This window comes from Carassius gibelio, chromosome A18 (genome assembly GCF_023724105.1).
Source record: "Carassius gibelio isolate Cgi1373 ecotype wild population from Czech Republic chromosome A18, carGib1.2-hapl.c, whole genome shotgun sequence".
NCBI lineage: Eukaryota > Metazoa > Chordata > Actinopteri > Cypriniformes > Cyprinidae > Carassius > Carassius gibelio.
In genome coordinates, this window is record NC_068388.1 from 8,515,263 (window position 1) to 8,533,608 (window position 18,346).

The 18,346-nt window shown below is 38.6% G+C and overlaps 1 protein-coding gene across 2 annotated transcripts; it reads right to left on the reverse strand.

The window, feature by feature from the left end:
• Positions 1–4,628: 4,628 nt before the first annotated feature.
• has3 (hyaluronan synthase 3) lies at positions 4,629–17,149 on the reverse strand. 2 transcript variants are annotated; one of them, XM_052530923.1, is made up of 7 exons: positions 17,036–17,149; positions 12,727–13,022; positions 10,714–10,897; positions 6,919–6,962; positions 6,213–6,842; positions 5,782–5,883; positions 4,629–5,659 (listed from the first exon to the last, which is right to left on the reverse strand). In XM_052530923.1, exons 5-7 carry the CDS (start codon positions 6,840–6,842, stop codon positions 4,730–4,732), a joined length of 1,662 nt encoding a protein of 553 aa, XP_052386883.1. In that variant the 5' UTR covers positions 6,919–6,962; positions 10,714–10,897; positions 12,727–13,022; positions 17,036–17,149; the 3' UTR covers positions 4,629–4,729. The 2 variants fall into 2 exon arrangements, with proteins under 2 accessions (XP_052386883.1, XP_052386884.1); XM_052530924.1 differs by lacking the exons at positions 10,714–10,897; positions 12,727–13,022; positions 17,036–17,149 and having other exon boundaries at positions 6,919–9,065.
• Positions 17,150–18,346: the final 1,197 nt, after the last annotated feature.

Sequence of the window (18,346 nt, forward strand, 5' to 3'; positions counted from 1 at the left end):
ATACACAACAACACTGACGAGTCATTTTCCGCATGGCCAACGCCACACATGCGCACTGACAAATTTGTTTATTATTATTAATAATAATAATAATAATAATAATAATAATAATTAGAAGTTTGTAGTGGTTGCCTGAAACATATATTTTCGTTCACTGTGTTATAATATTCACTTTTATTTACTTAAACGATATTATATTTATATATTTACTCGTTAATTTAATAACAAAAACGTTTTTCTAAATTTTTTAGTTACTGCGTGAAATCAGAAACATTATTAAACACTATTTGAATGAATAACTATCGAGACTTTATTTAAAAAATAAATAAATCGCAGTATAGCGCTTGGCACCACCCATAAACAGTAAAAGAAATGGACACAGCGACCCCATTGGAACTCAATTGAGACAAGTGAAGCCCATTTCTAGTGTTTTTTAAAACTTCTGTTTCTGACACGCAGACTCAAACTAAGCTTGATGACGTCAGCAACCTGTCTGACAGATGTAAATCTTCTAGTAGCTGTGCAAACTGCCATCGTTAATCTTGCAGAGACGGCGAGGCTATTGTTAGCCTATTTTTACAAAAACTGTTTCTATGGGGCCATAATGTAACATAGAAGGTAATGGAGCCCTTTATACATTGTCATGTATCTTTAGAAATAAATAATGTACAAACTGAATCTTTAAATGCCTCAGATGTAAAGTTATTCGCTGTCAAAGTGACGCCAAAATGAATGGGAGTCAATGGGAATGCTAACGCAAGTGAAGTTCTGCTACAAGATGGCGGCACGACTTCAACTTCCGGTCAACTTCCTTGCCGCCTGGCACCACCTTACACATGCGTAAGCATAGTATACCTGCGTGCCGTGCACTATTTTGCTCAGATTCCTTTCCTTCAGGAAAACAAATAATTTGTGCCTTAAGAAAGCATCTCGCATTCTCAGCAACAACTATACAAGGAGTGTTCAACTCCTCTTTGCGGACGATATGAGCAGGTGCGTCGGACTGTGTAAAACCAGTACTGATTACCAGGGCCCCAAAGGAAGAGAGGGTTTAGCTTTTACAAACGAGGATCTACGGCCCACCCTGGAGGCCAGAAAAGCTATGTCGTTCAGCTGCGCAGGCTGTATGACAACGGTTTGATCCACTGAAGCTTCTTACAAACACTGCAAGCTTTCCGTGCTCGGAAATTCTAATGCATGTGGAGACATCACAGCCGAAGATGGAGGTCTTGAGGCCATTAAAGCTTTTTTGAGCCGCTTGGGGTCACTTGCCCAACATTCTGCAATGGGTATTACTCAAATCCTTACATATACACCATTCAGTTTCAAAAAGGCCCGCGTCCTTTCCGCGGGATTCTTCCCACGATCATGAGTTCAAAAGAAACAGCAGTGCTGCAACAAGAGATGTCATCTCTGCTGAGAAAAGGGGCAATAGAAGTACACCCCTCTCAAATGTAGGTTTTTACAGAAGATATTTTTTACGACCAATATTGGGTTTACGCCATTTGATTCATGCACTCAGAACGAGCAAATTCAAGATGTTGACAGTAAAATCTATTTTGTCTCAGATTCAACCAAATGACTGGTATACTTTCATATTCAGATCATCAAGAGACACAGGAAGTTCCTCAGATTTGCTTTAGAAGGCAAAGTGTATCATTACTGTGTTCGGATTAGCCCTGGCTCCAAAAACTTTCACGAAATGCATGGACGCAGTTCTGGCCCCGTTGCCATTCCAGGGCATTCATGTGCTAAATTACCTAGACGATGGCTGGTATAAACACAATCATAGACTCAAGCATCTTCTCATTGAGATATTGTGCTAAATCATCTAAGCAGCCTGGGCTTATGCATGAATCTCCAAAAGATTGTTTTGATTCCCTCCCAGCAGATAACCTTTTTGGGAATAGATCTGGACTCTCGCGCAATGAGGACACGATTGTCTCCCCCGTGCGTTCAGTCTTTCAAGTCATGCCTTTGCCACTTTAAAGCAGGCTGCACAGTGATGGTGAGTTTGTGCCTCAGACTTTTGAGTCTAATGGCAGCAATATCCCCTGTAATCCAGCTAGGCTTAATTCACATGTGCCCATTTCAATGGTGGATGAAAAGCCAAAGGATTTCACCCCATTGTTATCCGCATCGAACGATTTCAGTGACACGGAGGTGTGTTCTGACGATAAAGACCTGGGCATCGGCCAAATTCCTTAGGTGAGTTCGACTAGGAGTGATGCATCATTGACAGGTTGGGGGGCTGTTTGTCAAGGATGCCCAGCCCATGGGACTTGGACGGTGGCTCAGCGAGGGTGGCATATAAACAGACTGAAGCTGCTAGCGGTCTTTCTAGCTCTCCAACATTTTTCAAGACTGCTGAATTGTGTGAATTGTGTGAAATGTGTAAATGAAAATAAAGTTTAACAAATGTAATTATTCTTAGTAATAGGTCAAAAGTCAAAAAAGAAAGAAAATGCTCACATTTCAATTGAAGTTTATTGTATCAAAACAACAGTTACAAGTGTTTGCAAAAATAATTACATGGGAAATATCCAAATTTAAAGAATCCAGCATCTTTTACATACACCAGAATACATAAATACATAAAACATAATATGTAAAGTTTATGTGAGATTAAAAGACCATGATGGCCATTTCTAAGTATTGTACACTGTGGAAGTACAGGTTAGCTGTGACACGCAGACTAAATGGTGCCAATCCATTAACACTTGAATACTTTATTTTGTGAGTATATGTAAGCTGCCAGTGGTGATCTGTAAAACAATTGTGCATTTTGGTTAAAAACACTTAACCTCTCCTATTATGGATTATTAATAATGTATTAATCCATAATCTGTACAGTGTAATGAAAATAACTTAACATGTTTTCCATGAAATAACATTTCCTAGGAAAATGTGTCAGGATTTTTGCATGTTTAAAATATATTTGAATTTTACATTACAAAAATATATATTACTTTACAATACACTTGAAAGAAGTATGACCTAGTTTTCACTGATAAAATAAATGTAACCATCTACATATTAATTGGTTGTGTTTTGACAGACAGCAGAGCAAAACTTAACCCCCACCCCTGAATCCCCCTTTTTTTTTTTTATTCATTTTTAAGTCCTGCACTCTGTTCCTGAGGAGCATATCAGCAACCCAGTCTACAACTGAATTGCATAAAATCTGAAAACACACAAATGCAATTCCAAGTTTGACTGTAAACACAGAGTTCTGGTTTCATAATTGTATTATGTCATCAGAGTCACCTGATTTTTTTGCAGCCTTAGAGGATTCTGCAGTCCACATCAGTTCACTGTTAAGACACAGTAAACACATGTAATGCACAAGCAAAAGTCGAGCTGGCAAATGTTGCATGAACTTGAAGCTTCTCTCTAAATGTGCATGCATATTCACACTAGCCTCAGTGTTTAGGTCTCTGCCAGAGTTTTGGGGGGAAGGGAGCAGAGAAAGTGGCTAACCGCTACAAAAGTAAATCTACTAATTTGTTGCATGGGTGGGTTGAGGGTGCAACCAAGTCTTTTTACACCTTTGATCCAGTTATGGTAATCCTTAAAAACAACTAACATTGCATACCATAAACATCTTCCTTCAGTCCACTTTTTTTGCTTTCATCTTTCTAGGTAACCAAACAATTTAATTAAACTGATGAAAATAGTAAATGACTATATGCTATTCAAAGTCTGTAAACAAAAATATGTAATGTGTAAAGTTTCAGGCTTTATAAATGGACAGTCATATATATGTATGTATATGTAACACTGTTTATGCTTTTAAGTTCTCAGAACTAGGGGGAAAAAAAGTATTACTGACCATGTTTGTTATGTCTCTGGTATAATGGAAATAATTGAAAAACAAATGTATCTTATACTTCTACCAAGTTTGTCTTATATGTAAAAAAAGAAAATGGGAATAAAAATAGTAAACCAATCTTTCCTCCATTTTTTTTTTTTTTTTTTTAACTAACCCACTGGAACAAAACATTCTAGATGCTAGAGAAAATCTTCATTGGTTGCCTGACACTATCCATTTACTGGAACTGAATGTTACTATAACCATCTTGAAATGTAAACATGTACAGTATACTAAATATTTGTGGAGTACCATAAGTCTAATTTAAATGCTGTTTGTTCTTTCTAGAATATACTATAATGCTACCCCACAAAAGGATCAGCAGCACCACAATTTCTAATGATAAAATATAGAATTATGCTGGATTGTCAGATAATAGACGTTAAAATACTGAGTGGGTTTGGCAAACTCTTATGCCGGTTTCCTCAAGTGTTGGCACACATCTCTCTATACTTGACAGTTCACATTCTGTCTAATTAAAGTCCAAGCACCAATATAGCCCCATAACTTAATATGAGTGTTCCAGCTTATCATTTATAACTCTTACACTAACCTTTGGCTCAACTTTTTGTTCACACTTTGGTTGGCCGCCTCCTCATTGTGTGCTTTATAATCTGGAGAAGCACCATTCCTGATGTCAGCTTTTGTAAAGTATGCCTCTCTCAAAAACTCTACTGTTTGAAACCTCTCAAGTAGCCGTAGCTAAAAACTTAGCTAACATAGCTATAAAAAAAACCATCTAACATCCGACAGCATGGACTTAATCCATAATTATAACCAAGATTGCAACACCAGGTAAAGACAGGGCCATGTGAAATGAGCCCTGACAGCACGTAGAGATCTTTTGGAAAGATCATGCTAGGCTTCGGCATAGGATAGGTGATATTGTTCCTCTCTTTTGTTACAGCGCTTAGCCACTATGGCCAGGTAGAGCACCAGGAGTATGAGCCAGTAACAGGCATAGAGGATGGTGCCTGCAATGAGAAGAGCCTTTTCTGTCTCACTAAATGGCTCTTGCACCTCACAGTAAATGGTGTAAACCACCCCACCGAGCAGTATGGCTGCCCACACGGTCACAGGCACAGCCCCAATAAGGTTTACCACTATCTTTTTCCTGCCTGATGTTCCCCAACCTGCTTTGTTAATAGTCAACAGGGCAAAGATCTTAGAAGGCAGCAGGCTTGACATGTAGAGTAGTGAATACAGTGACATGAAGATCATGACAAGCCTGCCCCGCAGGAAGCAAGCATAGGTGGCTTTCACCATGCCCACCAGTTGGACTGTTAGCAAGAAAAGCAAGATGTTCCATAACCGACCTCGGTAGAACAGGTGAATGACTGTAGCCACCAGAAAGAAAGGGAAGAACCCGGTGACCACTGATTCATAGGTCATCCAGAGGCTGTGCTTGTGGAACCAAAGTGCATTGTAGAGCCACTCTCGAAAGTAAGACTTGCTCCAGCGGGTCTGCTGGTTGAGCCAGCGCAGATATTGCGTGGGGGTCTCAGTTTGGCATTGTGAGCGTGCCGTGAACTTGGTTTTGTAGCCAAAGCTGAGGACGCGGTTGGTGAGGTGGCGATCATCCCCGAAGCTGCACTTGCTTCCTAGGAAGGTCTGATGGTACCAGGGCTCCAGGAACTGCTGAAGAAGAGAGTTGCGGTACATTCCCAGAGGTCCACTGATGCACTGCACACATCCGAAGTAAGACTGGCATGCCCGCTCCACATTGAAGGCCATCCAGTACCGGACACTGCTCAGGAAGGAGATCCAGGAGTCGTACTTGTTCAGAATCTAAAAGAGACAATGAAAGACCTTTCGGTGAGTACTCTATGAAGAGGAAACCCAGTGGAAAGATTCTGAAATTAGTTTGTAGGAAGTGACATAAAAATGACTAAAATAGGCACATTTCTCACCTGAACATCTCCTCCAACCCCACCCACTTCCGGATCCTCCTCTAGAACCTTCAGCATCTCAATGGTGCATGCTGGATCAAGTACAGTGTCGGAATCACATACCTGCAAACAAAACCAAGAGATATATACAATTTAATATAACAGCTGTGTTCAGGACTACAGGTGAAGGTAAGTAGTGAGACTATGACTATAACTATGAGGTGACAGCAGACTATGAATAGTGACAGTAAATTATTGGCTGCCCAATATTAAAATCCAATGTTTTTCTAAGTCATTCGGCCTTCTGAAAGCAACAATTAAGCATATCTGGAATGGATGCTCTTTATTCCTATTACTTTAGGGTTATTTGTTGTATTATTGTGTGAACATTTATTCATGCAGGATCCTTTCTGTTTAACTCATTTTAGGTTGTTAGTGGGGTCTAGACTTACCTGTATGTAATCCACAGTATCTCCCAGTGCTTTGAAGGCTGTATACATGACCTCTCTCTTGCCGCCCCACTCTTGAATGATGCACGAGTAACGGCAACTCCGCACCACCCTGGCCACCCGTGCGGCCTCCTCAGCATGCAACGAGCCTTTCCTTCCTCCCCCATCCCCGTCGCTATGGTAATTCCCCTTCCACACCACACAGCCTGTCTGCTCCACTCCCCCCATAACCTCCTGGAAGATGTCCATCATGTAAGCATCCTCCTGCCGATTCCCATCCACCACCAGCACGACTTTAAGCCCAGGAAAAGAAATGCGGCGAATGCTCCGAAGACACTTGCGAAGATAGTCCGGATCCTCCTGATAGGCTGCGATGCAGAGGGCAACAGTGCGCCGCAGGTGCTGGGGTCTGGAAGGGCCACGCATTTGCCGGTGCTCTAGGAAAGCGAAGAGGCTCTGCAGGAGGAGGTGAAGGGATAGAAAGGCACCGTACAAGCCAAAAGACAGGTGGTGCTGCTCGGTGTGGATGAACTGGTAACCTGTCACATAAGCCAGTAGAATGGCAAAAAGCACCACTGCTGCAAATAGAGTGGTGATGAAGATCCGCACTGCAGTGCCAAAGGGAGAGGGCATCTGAAGTGAGAAAAAAAAAGAAATGACATAATTAAGGGTAGAAAAATCATCATTAACTCTTCTTCTCTCTCCTTACCTGACAATTTCCTCTTTTCTCCCCACCAGCAAGTAGCTCTTTCTCTATAGTGGAACAGTGATGTTTAACAGTTTTGAAACGGCACAAATCCAAATATCAACAGCAAATATCCTAGTAGGTGGAGACATGCATGTATGTATTTTAGTAATTACAACTGAATTTTAAATTACCGTGAATCTCATGACGACATGAATTCACCCCAAAAAAAGAAATTATAATATTGAAAAATAGAAATCATGTTTTGAATAAATAAAAACTATTTTTATGACCATCAAGATCATTTACCTCCAAATTCCCATTAATCTAAATGTGTACAGATGCTTTACTTTTTAAGTTTGTTTGTTATTCCTAATGTAATTATTTCCAATTAAATATTTCCAATTAATATATCATTATATAAAACCATCTTAAGTAGACATAATAATTTTTTTAATAAAGCCAGCAACAACTGACATCAACAAACTTCATGTGAAACTCTCTCTCAGTCTCTCTCACTTGTTTCTCATTTTCTCAGGTTAATGACTTTAATTAAAGGCTAGAATGAGTTTGGCAGTTAATCAGTGGCAGTCAGACTAGGGAACAATCCCCCCCTTTCATTCATTCAATTGCCTCCTGCTCCCTCTTTCATGAAAGAAAGAGCCGCTTCACTCAGTGCCCTTATATCATAACAGCCACCGCAATGGAGAAGAGCGGCAGAAATAACGCTGACTTCCACTGAACTGAAGTGGTTGTTGATTTTTCTTCCACAGTAACTGACTGTTCTCACAGTTATTTACAGCTGCACCAGACCAGTACTTAGCTGTTTTACGTCATATAATTCCAAGAAATACATAACTGACTGATCCTTTCATATTAGCAATTTGGGTTTAACTTGAAGCAATGTATCTGGAGTTAGAACTGCAAAAAATCCTGAATATTGCCTATGCACTATAATGGATTTCTCCCTTTCTTGTTCCATACATTTGCCTGTGATGTGAACAAAGACAAACCGTATAGACCCTGAGGGTCAGATAGAGACAGCAGGCAGAGTGTTATGTTTGACCATAATTAGAGGGAATCTTCCTCCGGAGGCTTGTTAGATCAGATGGACGGGTGTAGAAGAGCCCCATGTCAAACAGGATACTAACCATCTCTCAGTCCCCAAACACTGAAAACAAACCCACTACCACATGTGTGATGAAAGGCATAAAGGTGTTCAAACTACAGTCTTTGATCACTTGTCAACTTAAGATGCACAACCAAGATTAGTGGCAAATGCTATTTTTTTCTGCCTTGTAGTCTGCATAAACCCTGTATATGTCCTGTCAGAGTATGACATATACAGTCACAATATATGCCAGAATACAATGACTGAAAATGAATAATCTTTTAACTTTTGACAAATAAAAAAGGTCATAGGTCAATGGTTACTTACTGTTGTCATGATGAGATATTCACGACCCAGGTGGAGATCAGTCCATGAGAGCTCAATTATCCTAAATCCTTATTTCTGACTTTAATAAATCTTTTTAATCCAATAAGTGGCAGGATGTTGTTCTCAGGTCTGTTTGTCTTATGAGTAATGGTAGGGGATGATCATGGGAAATCATGCATTCTCAGCCCTGAGAGATGTAGATAGGATCCAGAAGTGCTGTATGAAGTCATAGGTGCATTGCAGGTTGGTAGTGGGGGCTAACCAGCCAAAGCCTCTTGATGCTCTGTATTCTCAATTGTGGACCAGACAGAATGAGGACTTTTGGATGCAGGGCAAGACACTGACAAAGGGAGGAGGTGGGAGAGAAATGAAGGGGGGCTGGGAATCACCAGGACCGAAGAGGGAGGGAAGCAGGTGAGAGGAAGTGAGATGAATGGCTGGAAGGGAGAGCATGATGTGTTTGGGTAAACTGAGTATGTGCCAGTACAATGTACATTATAATTATAATAATCAACTAAAATGATGATCAAATGAGACTGTCAGATACAGAATACAAGTTTAAACTTTTTTAAACCACATTCTCCCTAGTCATATCATGATGTGCTTGGAGTTATTTTCTTACCAAGAAGACTTGGCTTGCTATATACTTGAATTCTTAAAGGGGTGCTATTATGCTTTTTCACTTTTTCAACTTTAGTTAGTCTGTAATGTTGCTGTTTGATCATAAAAAAGATCTGCAAAGTTACAAAGCTCAAAGTCCAATTCAAATGGAGTTATTTTATTTAAGAGAAATCACTTTTCAAAAACGAACAACTCATTTGGACTACAACGCATATTTTCTGGGATTTGTGATATCACAAAGATCGACAAATGGAACTAACCAAGTATGTTTTTTGCACAACCATGTATGAGAGCCTGTTCTAGTACACCCTGAAAACAAAATCAAGACTTTGTAAAAGAGCATAATAGGACCCCTTTAAAATAGTTAATGGGTCAATGATGTGATGCATTTTGATTTTTAATTTTTTTGCCCTGGATCTATTAAGTCATTTAAAAAAACATTAAAAATGTAATAAATTTAACCATGTAAATGGCTTGAATACATTTCTTCTATGACAAACATGGCTTTAGTTTCTGAATTACATTTTTTAAAGTCAAAATTGTGTAGGTAGTGTAACTTAATGGAGATTCTAATAAATAAAATAAAATAAATTCAAAAATAAGAAGTGACATTTAAAAATATATATAAAAAATGTATATATTGTAATTTTATATGCCAAATCAAAGTTAATGTGGTGCATAACCAACATGAAGGAAAGTTGTTTTGTCATGCAAAGATTACACTTACACTAAGAATTTGACATATTTTAAACAGGAATTTCTACTTATTTGTCTTTCACCCTTATAACAATCAAATGTGAATAGGAGAACTTTAGTGAAAACTTTTTGACAAGGGAGCAAAAAGAGAGATTTCAGCCTCTCACATCCAATATCCAACATCCAAAGCATCCAGAATCATGTATTCCTTGTGTTTTAATAAATTAAAGAACACATTCAGTTAAATAAAACTGATTTAACAATATTGAAGTTGCTAGGCTAATATATACAATAATTTTAATCCTGTTAAATAAACTTTATAAAACACATCAGATTTGCAAAAAAAAAACAAAAAAAAACACACATTGGACCTGCATGCATAATTCTTGCATGGACTTGCATGTAATAATTAACAAGTCTATTGTAAATCCTGTGCTGTGGTGAATCTTGAACATTTGCTCGTTATTTTGGTCCCAGGCAAACTGTAAAATCCCAGAAGCATTTTTCAAAACTCTCACCAGACCCTTGTGTTTTCAATGTACTGTATGATGACATGGAAAGATAAACAGGCATAATTTTCCTTAATCGGGCGACAACTCTTAAAACACAAATTATGAAACTTTCCTGGTTTACCCCGTCCTGCTGCCAACTTATATACTCAGGCTCAAGGCACTAACATGGGTGCCAGCAAACCATGGGCCTCATTCCACTAGGACTAAGACTGCAATTACTAAAAACACACACGAGGACCTTAAAAATCTAACACATTCAGTGATTCTCTTAAGTCCAATATTAAAAGCTATCCATAACCCTTTATTTTAAGATATTAAGTGCAGCTGTGATTTTTTAGTACCCTCTACAGACACAAGCTTACAGTAACCTATCTGTGTGGAAACACAGCCAACCACTTTTTGACTCTCTCTCAATTTTAGTATCACACACACCTACAACCACACAATGGACATATTACAGAGCTCTCAAGCTGCATGCTTTCATATTTCAATCCACTCCCTCAATAAACACAGACACAAGATGAAACTCAAATTGAATTAAACATCTCTTACCTTCCCAGCCCCGCAGATGTGGCGGTGGGCTCTCTCTCTTTCTCTCTCAGTCGCTCTGAGCCAGTGTGTGTCTGCCAGGCGTCTGCTCCACTCCTCTCCACCACAGTGGAGCACAGCACCGTCCTTGTTCAGCCTCCTGCTCACACTACATCTTTATTCCAGCCACTCTTAATTCAGGAGATCCCTTATCCAAAAATACAGCACCATTACCCTCCTCCTCCTCTGCTTCCCTCCCCTTCTTTTTGTGTCTCTGCCTCCCTCTCCTCCTAAGGCCTCTAATGCCGCGTTTCCACCGAAATTACCCGGAACATTTTTACCAGGAACTTTTTTTCCCAGGAACTTTTTTCCCCCCAGACCTGTTGCTTTCTGCGTTTCCACCGCGGTGTAAAGTACCGGGTAGATTAGGCAAATAGACTGGTGACGTAGGTCTGCGCGCGTTTCTCAATACAAAGTACTGCTGATTTGTTTTTTGTTTTTTTAAAGTACGCTGATTTTGGACGTGCATCCTCGGTAGTTAGTTCAGACTTTGTGCATTCGACTCGGGAGTGTGATGTCCGCGACGACGCAAGTCCGGTAAATCTATAAACAGCAGCGTACTTGATAACTTCAGTCAGCTCGTCTTGGCTACTGCAATTTTCCTATTTACAATAAAACGAAATGGGATATAAAATACCACTGCCTCCTTTGGTTTTCATTTAAGCATAATAACAGCTGCAGAAATGTACTTAGTTCAGGGATATGTGTATATGCAGCCATTACAATGAAACGAAATATTATATAAATTTGCCTTTTTTATTTTCATTTTAACATATAGATAAATTGAATACAGACCAAAGAAAACCTGTTAGATTTACCCCGCAGCTGAATTATATGTTATGTTTAACCACTAAAGACACATCAGAGCCAGCGGCACATATCAGAAGGTCTAGCCGATTTGAGGCTGCATCTCGGCGGATACATGAGGACTGAGCTCTCGCTGATCGAGTGGAGCTCACCATCGCAGAGATCGGCGAAACACATTTTTTAAATAGGCACGGTCTTTATAAATAAACCATAGATTTGCGTTTTAAACAACTACATTCTCGCCTGAAATACTTTTAAAATTACATTTCATGACACAATAACAGTAATATTTGAAAATGATCCAAATAAATGGTGGTTGAACTCAACCAATGCTGCGTGAACTCAGATCGCTTTGGCTACTGCAATTTTCCCCTCAGTACATTTACAATAAAACGAAATAGGATATAAAATACCACTGCCTCCTTTCGTTTTCATTTAAACATAATAACAGCTGCAGAAATGTACTTAGTTCAGGGATAGGTGTAACGTTATATACAGCCATTACAATGAAACGAAATATTATACAGACTTGCCTTTTTTATTTTCATTTTAACATATAGATAAATTGAATACAGACCAAAGAAAACCTGTTAGATTTACCCCGCAGCTGAATTATATGTTATGTTTAACCACTAAAGACACATCAGAGCCAGCGGCACATATCAGAAGGTCTATCCAAGGTGAGGCTGCCTCTGGGCGGATAGATGATCACTGAGCTCTCCCTGATCGTGTGGAGCTCACCGTCTCAGAGATCGGCGAAACACATTTTTAAATAGGCGCTGTCTTTATAAATAAACAACAGATTTGAGTTTTAAACAACTACATTCTCGCCTGAAATACTTTTAAAATTACATTTCATGACACAATAACAGTAATATTTTGAAAATGTTGATCCGAATAAATGGTGGTTGAACTCAACCAATGCTGCGTCAACTCAACCAATCAGGATGTTTAGCGCCAAAGTCCCGCCCCCGAAAGTTCCTGAACTTTAAAAAAGTACCACCTCGCCAGCAGGGACTTTCTGGGGGGCATTTTTTTACCCGGAACTTTTATTTAGTTCCTGGTTCCTGCGGTGGAAACACACCAAGTACCGGACCAAGTCCCTAGTTCCTGGGTAAAGTTCCTGCGGTGGAAACGCGGCTTAATATCAGCTCTGAATGAAGTTCTCACCTGATGTGAGGAGGTCGGGGGTCCTCTGTGTCTCTGTGTCAGTGCTGTACTGCGGTGGCATCGTTCTGCACTGCAGCCCGAAATCCTTCAAGGTCCCTTCTCTGTGCTTCCCCCCTGCTCTGCAGTGCAGCCAGCGTTCAACAAGACTTGGGGCTGTTTAAGCAGGCACCCTCTTTTCTTGGCTACACACACATCCTCTCAGTGCATCCTTTATTGGGTTATTTATTTATCTATCACCCCTCCCTGCACCCCTCCTGCTGGCAGCCTGCAGGTCCAACATCGGCTGATGAAGAGATCTGCAAGAGAAGGAAGAGAAAGATAGACTGCAGCAGGATCGGACATAATCAATATCCACGGTATATCCAAACATTCCAATCTCAGTGGTGTCTTGCTCAGCGTAATGGCTCTTTCATGGCTGAGTAGCAGTCGTGGGAAGGTTATTATAGGGGTTGTAAGGAAGGAAGGCGAAAGTGTGACTCTTCATCGGCTACAGTGCTAGGCAGTGAATTACCCCATACTGTGGAAACGTCTTTGGATTCTAACCAGAGAAGCAATTATAAGAGACACCTCAAGAGCCTGTGAGGTTTGTTTGCAGAAACACTAAGACAAAGTTTATGACTTCCAACCAGGCAGCTGTCCATTACACAGCAATTATATTAGCCAACACATCTTGAATATGGGCTTAAATACAAAAAAAAAAAAAAAAAAAAAAACAACAAGTTTATTCACTATCGCTCTCTCTCTCTGTCTCTCTCTGAATCGATTAAATCGGCAGTTTATTTTCGATATAGTGCCTTTAAGGCTGCTACATAAGCATTATTATTTACAGGCAAAATGAGCATCCCTAAGCTGAAATTTGCCATCAGGTGTAATATAATACAAACTTATATAGAGAGTAACTGCTCCATCCATCAGTAACTGCCTATTACAAAGTCTGCACTACATTGTGACAGAATCACAAAATAATGCAATTCCATAAAGTAGTTTACTGTACACTGAAGAAGGCCTGAGATGTGAATCATTTGTCTTTTTCCTCTTTGTGATTAATGAAAACTGAATAAACTCTTTGATTTTTGAGCACAAATCACCACTGAGGTTGAAGTTATTGAAGTCACAAATTAATCTAGTCTTAAAAGTGGACTGAAATGATGAAGGATACATCAAATTGTAAAATAATAATAACAAAAAAAAAAACTTTAACAAACTACCTCTGATTTTTGTTTTAAATCTAAACTGGCCATATTAACTTTCTAAAAATTAACATTTTCTTTGTAATCGAAATGTAATGACTGAGCATTTAGGCATTGTTTTTGCAAACTCTCAATCAGTCTGGCTCCATTGTAATTGAACACCCTCAAAATTCCTGCCCTACATTTTTTCCTGCTTCACTCAGAACTACTTGAATGGATAGTTTACCCAAAATAAAAATCTGCCATCTCTCTCCCATGTTGTTCCAAACCTGTATGACTGACATTTTGAAGAATGTTTGCAACCAATCAGTTTTGGTAATCAAAGGACTTTCCAAGATTAAAAAACATTTCTTACAGTATCTAATATTACATTGTACAGAGGAAAGAAAGTTGTATAGTTTTAGATCAATTTGAGAGTGAGTAAATGACTAAATGTCTTTTATTTACATTTTGTGAAACTATCCTGTTAACATTACAATCCTAAGCACAATCCTCTGTGAAGATGAATCCATTTTGACTTTAATACAAACAAATATAATACCCACACAAATGCTTTGTTTTTTACAGTGTGAACTACTTTTAGCAGGTGAATGGTTACAGTAGTTCACCTCTATTACCTTACAGCACAGGAACTAGAGGCACTGCAACCTAACCCAGATGTTCGGACGAGTGCTTACGCTTACACTGATGTTAAAACTGTCCTAGCGAAGGCAAAAATAAACAGTTTATGACAGAAAAATAAAACACATTAGACCACCTTTGGAAAAATAAGAACTTTTTTATGTTATGTCAGAGACACCTCATGACCAGACGAACATAACACAAGCGTAAATGCTAAAATGTAAATTTACATGGTATTTAACCAGCTCTCCTTTGATACAGGAGGTCAGGAAGCCTTAGAAACGGTTAACATGAATATACACTTTCAATATTGTGCAGTGGGAGGAAATTTAGGGGAATGACTAATTGCCCTGTTGCTTCTTTCAATGATAGCCATTTATAAATGTGAAAGTGAAAGTGACATGACATTCAGCCAAGTATGGTGACCCATACTCAGAATTCATGCTCTGCATTTAACCCATCCAAAGTGCACACACACAGAGCAGTGAACACACACACACTGTGAACACACACACGGAGCAGTGGGCAACCATTTATGCTGCGGCGCCCGGGGAGCAGTTGGGGGTCCTTGCTCAAGGACTAAGTCATGGTATAGAGGGTGGAGAGAACTGTACATGCACTCCCCCCACCTACAATTCCTGCCGGCCCGAGTGTCGAACTCACAACCTTTCGATTGTGAGTCTGACTCTCTAACCATTAGGCCATGACTTGCCTTCCCATTCCAATTTTATTTAATGATTGTACCAATGAGGAAGGGAAAATAATGAATATTGTTTTATATAGCAGGAGAGAGCTTTTGTGAGCAATCAGCTGTTTTGTGTCCACACCAAGAGGACACAAGGCATTGTGACTTTTGGTTTACCTGGACAAAGCGTCTCATTATTTACTGCAACAGCTTTACAGAGTAACAACCGTTCCTCATACCAGAAGGACCTTTGTGAATCTGTATCCTGGGAAACCCAACAGACGGCGATGACAGATATGACTTTGCACACAGGCCAATGTCAAGGTGCATGCAAGGGACAGCTTTGCCTGAGCCTGGTAAACCCTTCCCTATAAAGTGCATGTGCAAATATTTCAAGAGTCAGGGTACTAACAAAGGTGGACACTGGTGCTGTAAATCAGGGTGTCAAAAGTGTAAAAGGTCATTTGCAGCAGCCGTGGTCAGTTCAGTGGGCTCTAAGTTCATGGGATCAGTTCATGTGTGTATACAGAGGGAGTTTAAGATGTGTTTCATCTGGACAAATTTTAAAAAATCCAAGTTGTTGCAAAGTCAAGTAGTAAAAGGACAAAGTAGATGAAGATTTAGCAGTCTTACATTTTAAACATTCAACATCTCTACATTCAACATCTCTACAAAATTAAACAAATACTTGTCTAGAAAAAAGTTATTACCAAAAAAAAATATTTTTGTATAAAACACAATTAAAAAAACTATTTTAAATTTAATTTCTATTATGTATTTATTTTTATTTTTTCTTCTTATTTTTTTTTAAATAAATTTAATCTTTTGAGTCATAACACATTTCATACAAAAGGATTCAAAGCAAACTTCAAACACTAAAAGTTCAACTTCATTACCTCATCCTGCACAGTTCATGTTATGAACATCAATACATTTCAACTACTGTATGTCTTGCCAACTACACTCTAGCATAGTAGCGACGATTTTTGGATGAGCAAGGACCACCTTTTCTTCTGAAAATGTAAATAACAAAATATTTTTAAATGGTTATCCTGTGGTTTGGATGTATTCATTTTATTCAACATGTACCAAATGAGCATTAGGAGCTATTATCTGAAACTAAAGCCATTGTTTGGAAAGTGATCAGGGCCGTGGGAACAAGGGTGTCTGCTGATAGTGGTGATTAGACAGAGCACTGTTTGTTTTACACAGCAGGTGACCTCTAAATAAGAGAGTAGAAAATTACAGCTGCTGCTCATCAGTCCAGATGCTGGAAGAATTCCTCCCACAAAACACATGTGAAGATACAATTACACCAGATCAGGAGACCTAACAACCTACTTCATAACCTCACACACAAGACATATTCTGTAAACTAAGAGAATGTCTTTCTGTTTTCAGAATTATTCTGAAAAAAAGCAAATGTCCTTGCACATTAATAATTTGAAGAGATGGGGCTTCACACCTTTAAAGAACGTGTTAAAAATAGTTAAAAACGTGCTGTAAATGGTATTTGTGGCACATTGTTGACTACCACATTTATTTATTTATTTATTTATTTTATTTAACCAGTATTTTTACAAAACCCAAATAAATGTTTACAAGGGTTGGGCTAAGTAAGATTACATAAAATTCAATTAAATGAAAATAAATGAATAAATAAATAAATGCAAGGATGCATTTAATCGACTAAAAGACAAAGTAAATATTTGTTGCATATATCTTTTGAACTACTCAATATTAATTAAAGAAGTCCCACCCAACATAGCAATTTATTTTATTTTACTTTTCAGACTGAATAAAAAATACTCACCTCAGTGGTTTTATCACTAAGGCACCTGAGAACCAAAGCAATGACGTGGACCGCAGCTCTTCGAACCTCTGCTTCTTTGTCCATCTTTATCAGGGCGGTGAGACGTGCTCTGCTGTAGGAACCAGCAATCAAACAGAGCTCAAATATAAAGGACGTACACAGGCCATAAAGATCTGCAATGCTGAACTAGCTGATCTCAATGCAGCGGGTCAATTGATGTCTAAACACACAGACACGGGTTTGCAGAAGGGTAATCGACAAGACAGTGGAGATCAATCTGTTGCAGACGGGCTCTTTCATAAATAAGCAAGTTAGTCACACTGACAGAGATGCTTATTCAGACCACTGCTGCAGCTATATGTAAAAGCACTGAAAATATAAACAAACTAACTGTGCAAAGCAGTCACACATTTCACATATCACACAAGTATCAAAGAATACTAGATCACCATCTCCTAAATGAAAAGCATAATGATAAAGTCTCAGGTAGGCTTTTAGAATTTGTTGCATAAAAAATTATTTCATGGTACTTATTAAGGGATGGCTATCAGTGATATCAATACAGATAGATTTGATTCTGATTCCCAAGCTCTCAAATCTATTTGGGTATATTACATTTATTAATGTCCATTTCACTTACATATGAAAAAAAGAACTATTCATCAAAACAAGTTTCGTGAATTTTACAAATGCTGAACAAATATGTTTGCATTAGCCACTGAAAACAGGCGGAGTAAAATACCAATCTTGGGATTTTAAGAATGAATGAAAAGCATAATTTTTCTTACAGTTTTCTGCTGGCTGTGTATGAGGATAATAAACACATTCTGTGTCACTTTTATAGGCAGCTATAAATAGATAAGTCACTATGAAAAAAAAAATGCAATTAGAACGCAAATTAATAAAAAAAAAAAAACATGATTCAGTATGCAAATATTGTCATTGTTTTCAGTTTTAAATTGGAAATTCTAAAGATATATATTTAAAAATTCTAAAAACAAAATGTGATCATTCTGAATGGTCATGATTCTAAAAAATTTCATTTACAGTGATATTTTATCACAATTTAAACATACACAATTAATAGCTACATTAAGATTTATGGTCAAGAAATAGATTTTAAAGAACAAATCAGTGAAATTGCAGCAGTTCAGGTTCATCCATCTATCACCCAGCTGCGCTATCAGAAATCCTGATCTCAGCACTAGACGTGGTCATCTCTTGAGTAGAGAGATGTACATGTGTGTATACACACACACACACACACACACAGCTGTGCAGAGAACGATGACATCAGACTAGAAGCATAAA

Excerpts from the sequence above, each read along its gene's own strand:
- has3 (XM_052530923.1), bottom strand. The coding sequence starts at position 6,842 with ATGCCCTCTCCCTTTGGCACTGCAGTGCGGATCTTCATCACCACTCTA. Across the intron at positions 5,884-6,212 it reads ATACTGTGGATTACATACAG|GTATGTGATTCCGACACTGT; the intron begins GTAAGTCTAGAC and ends TTTTGTTTGCAG. Across the intron at positions 5,660-5,781 it reads GGGTTGGAGGAGATGTTCAG|ATTCTGAACAAGTACGACTC; the intron begins GTGAGAAATGTG and ends TGTCTCTTTTAG.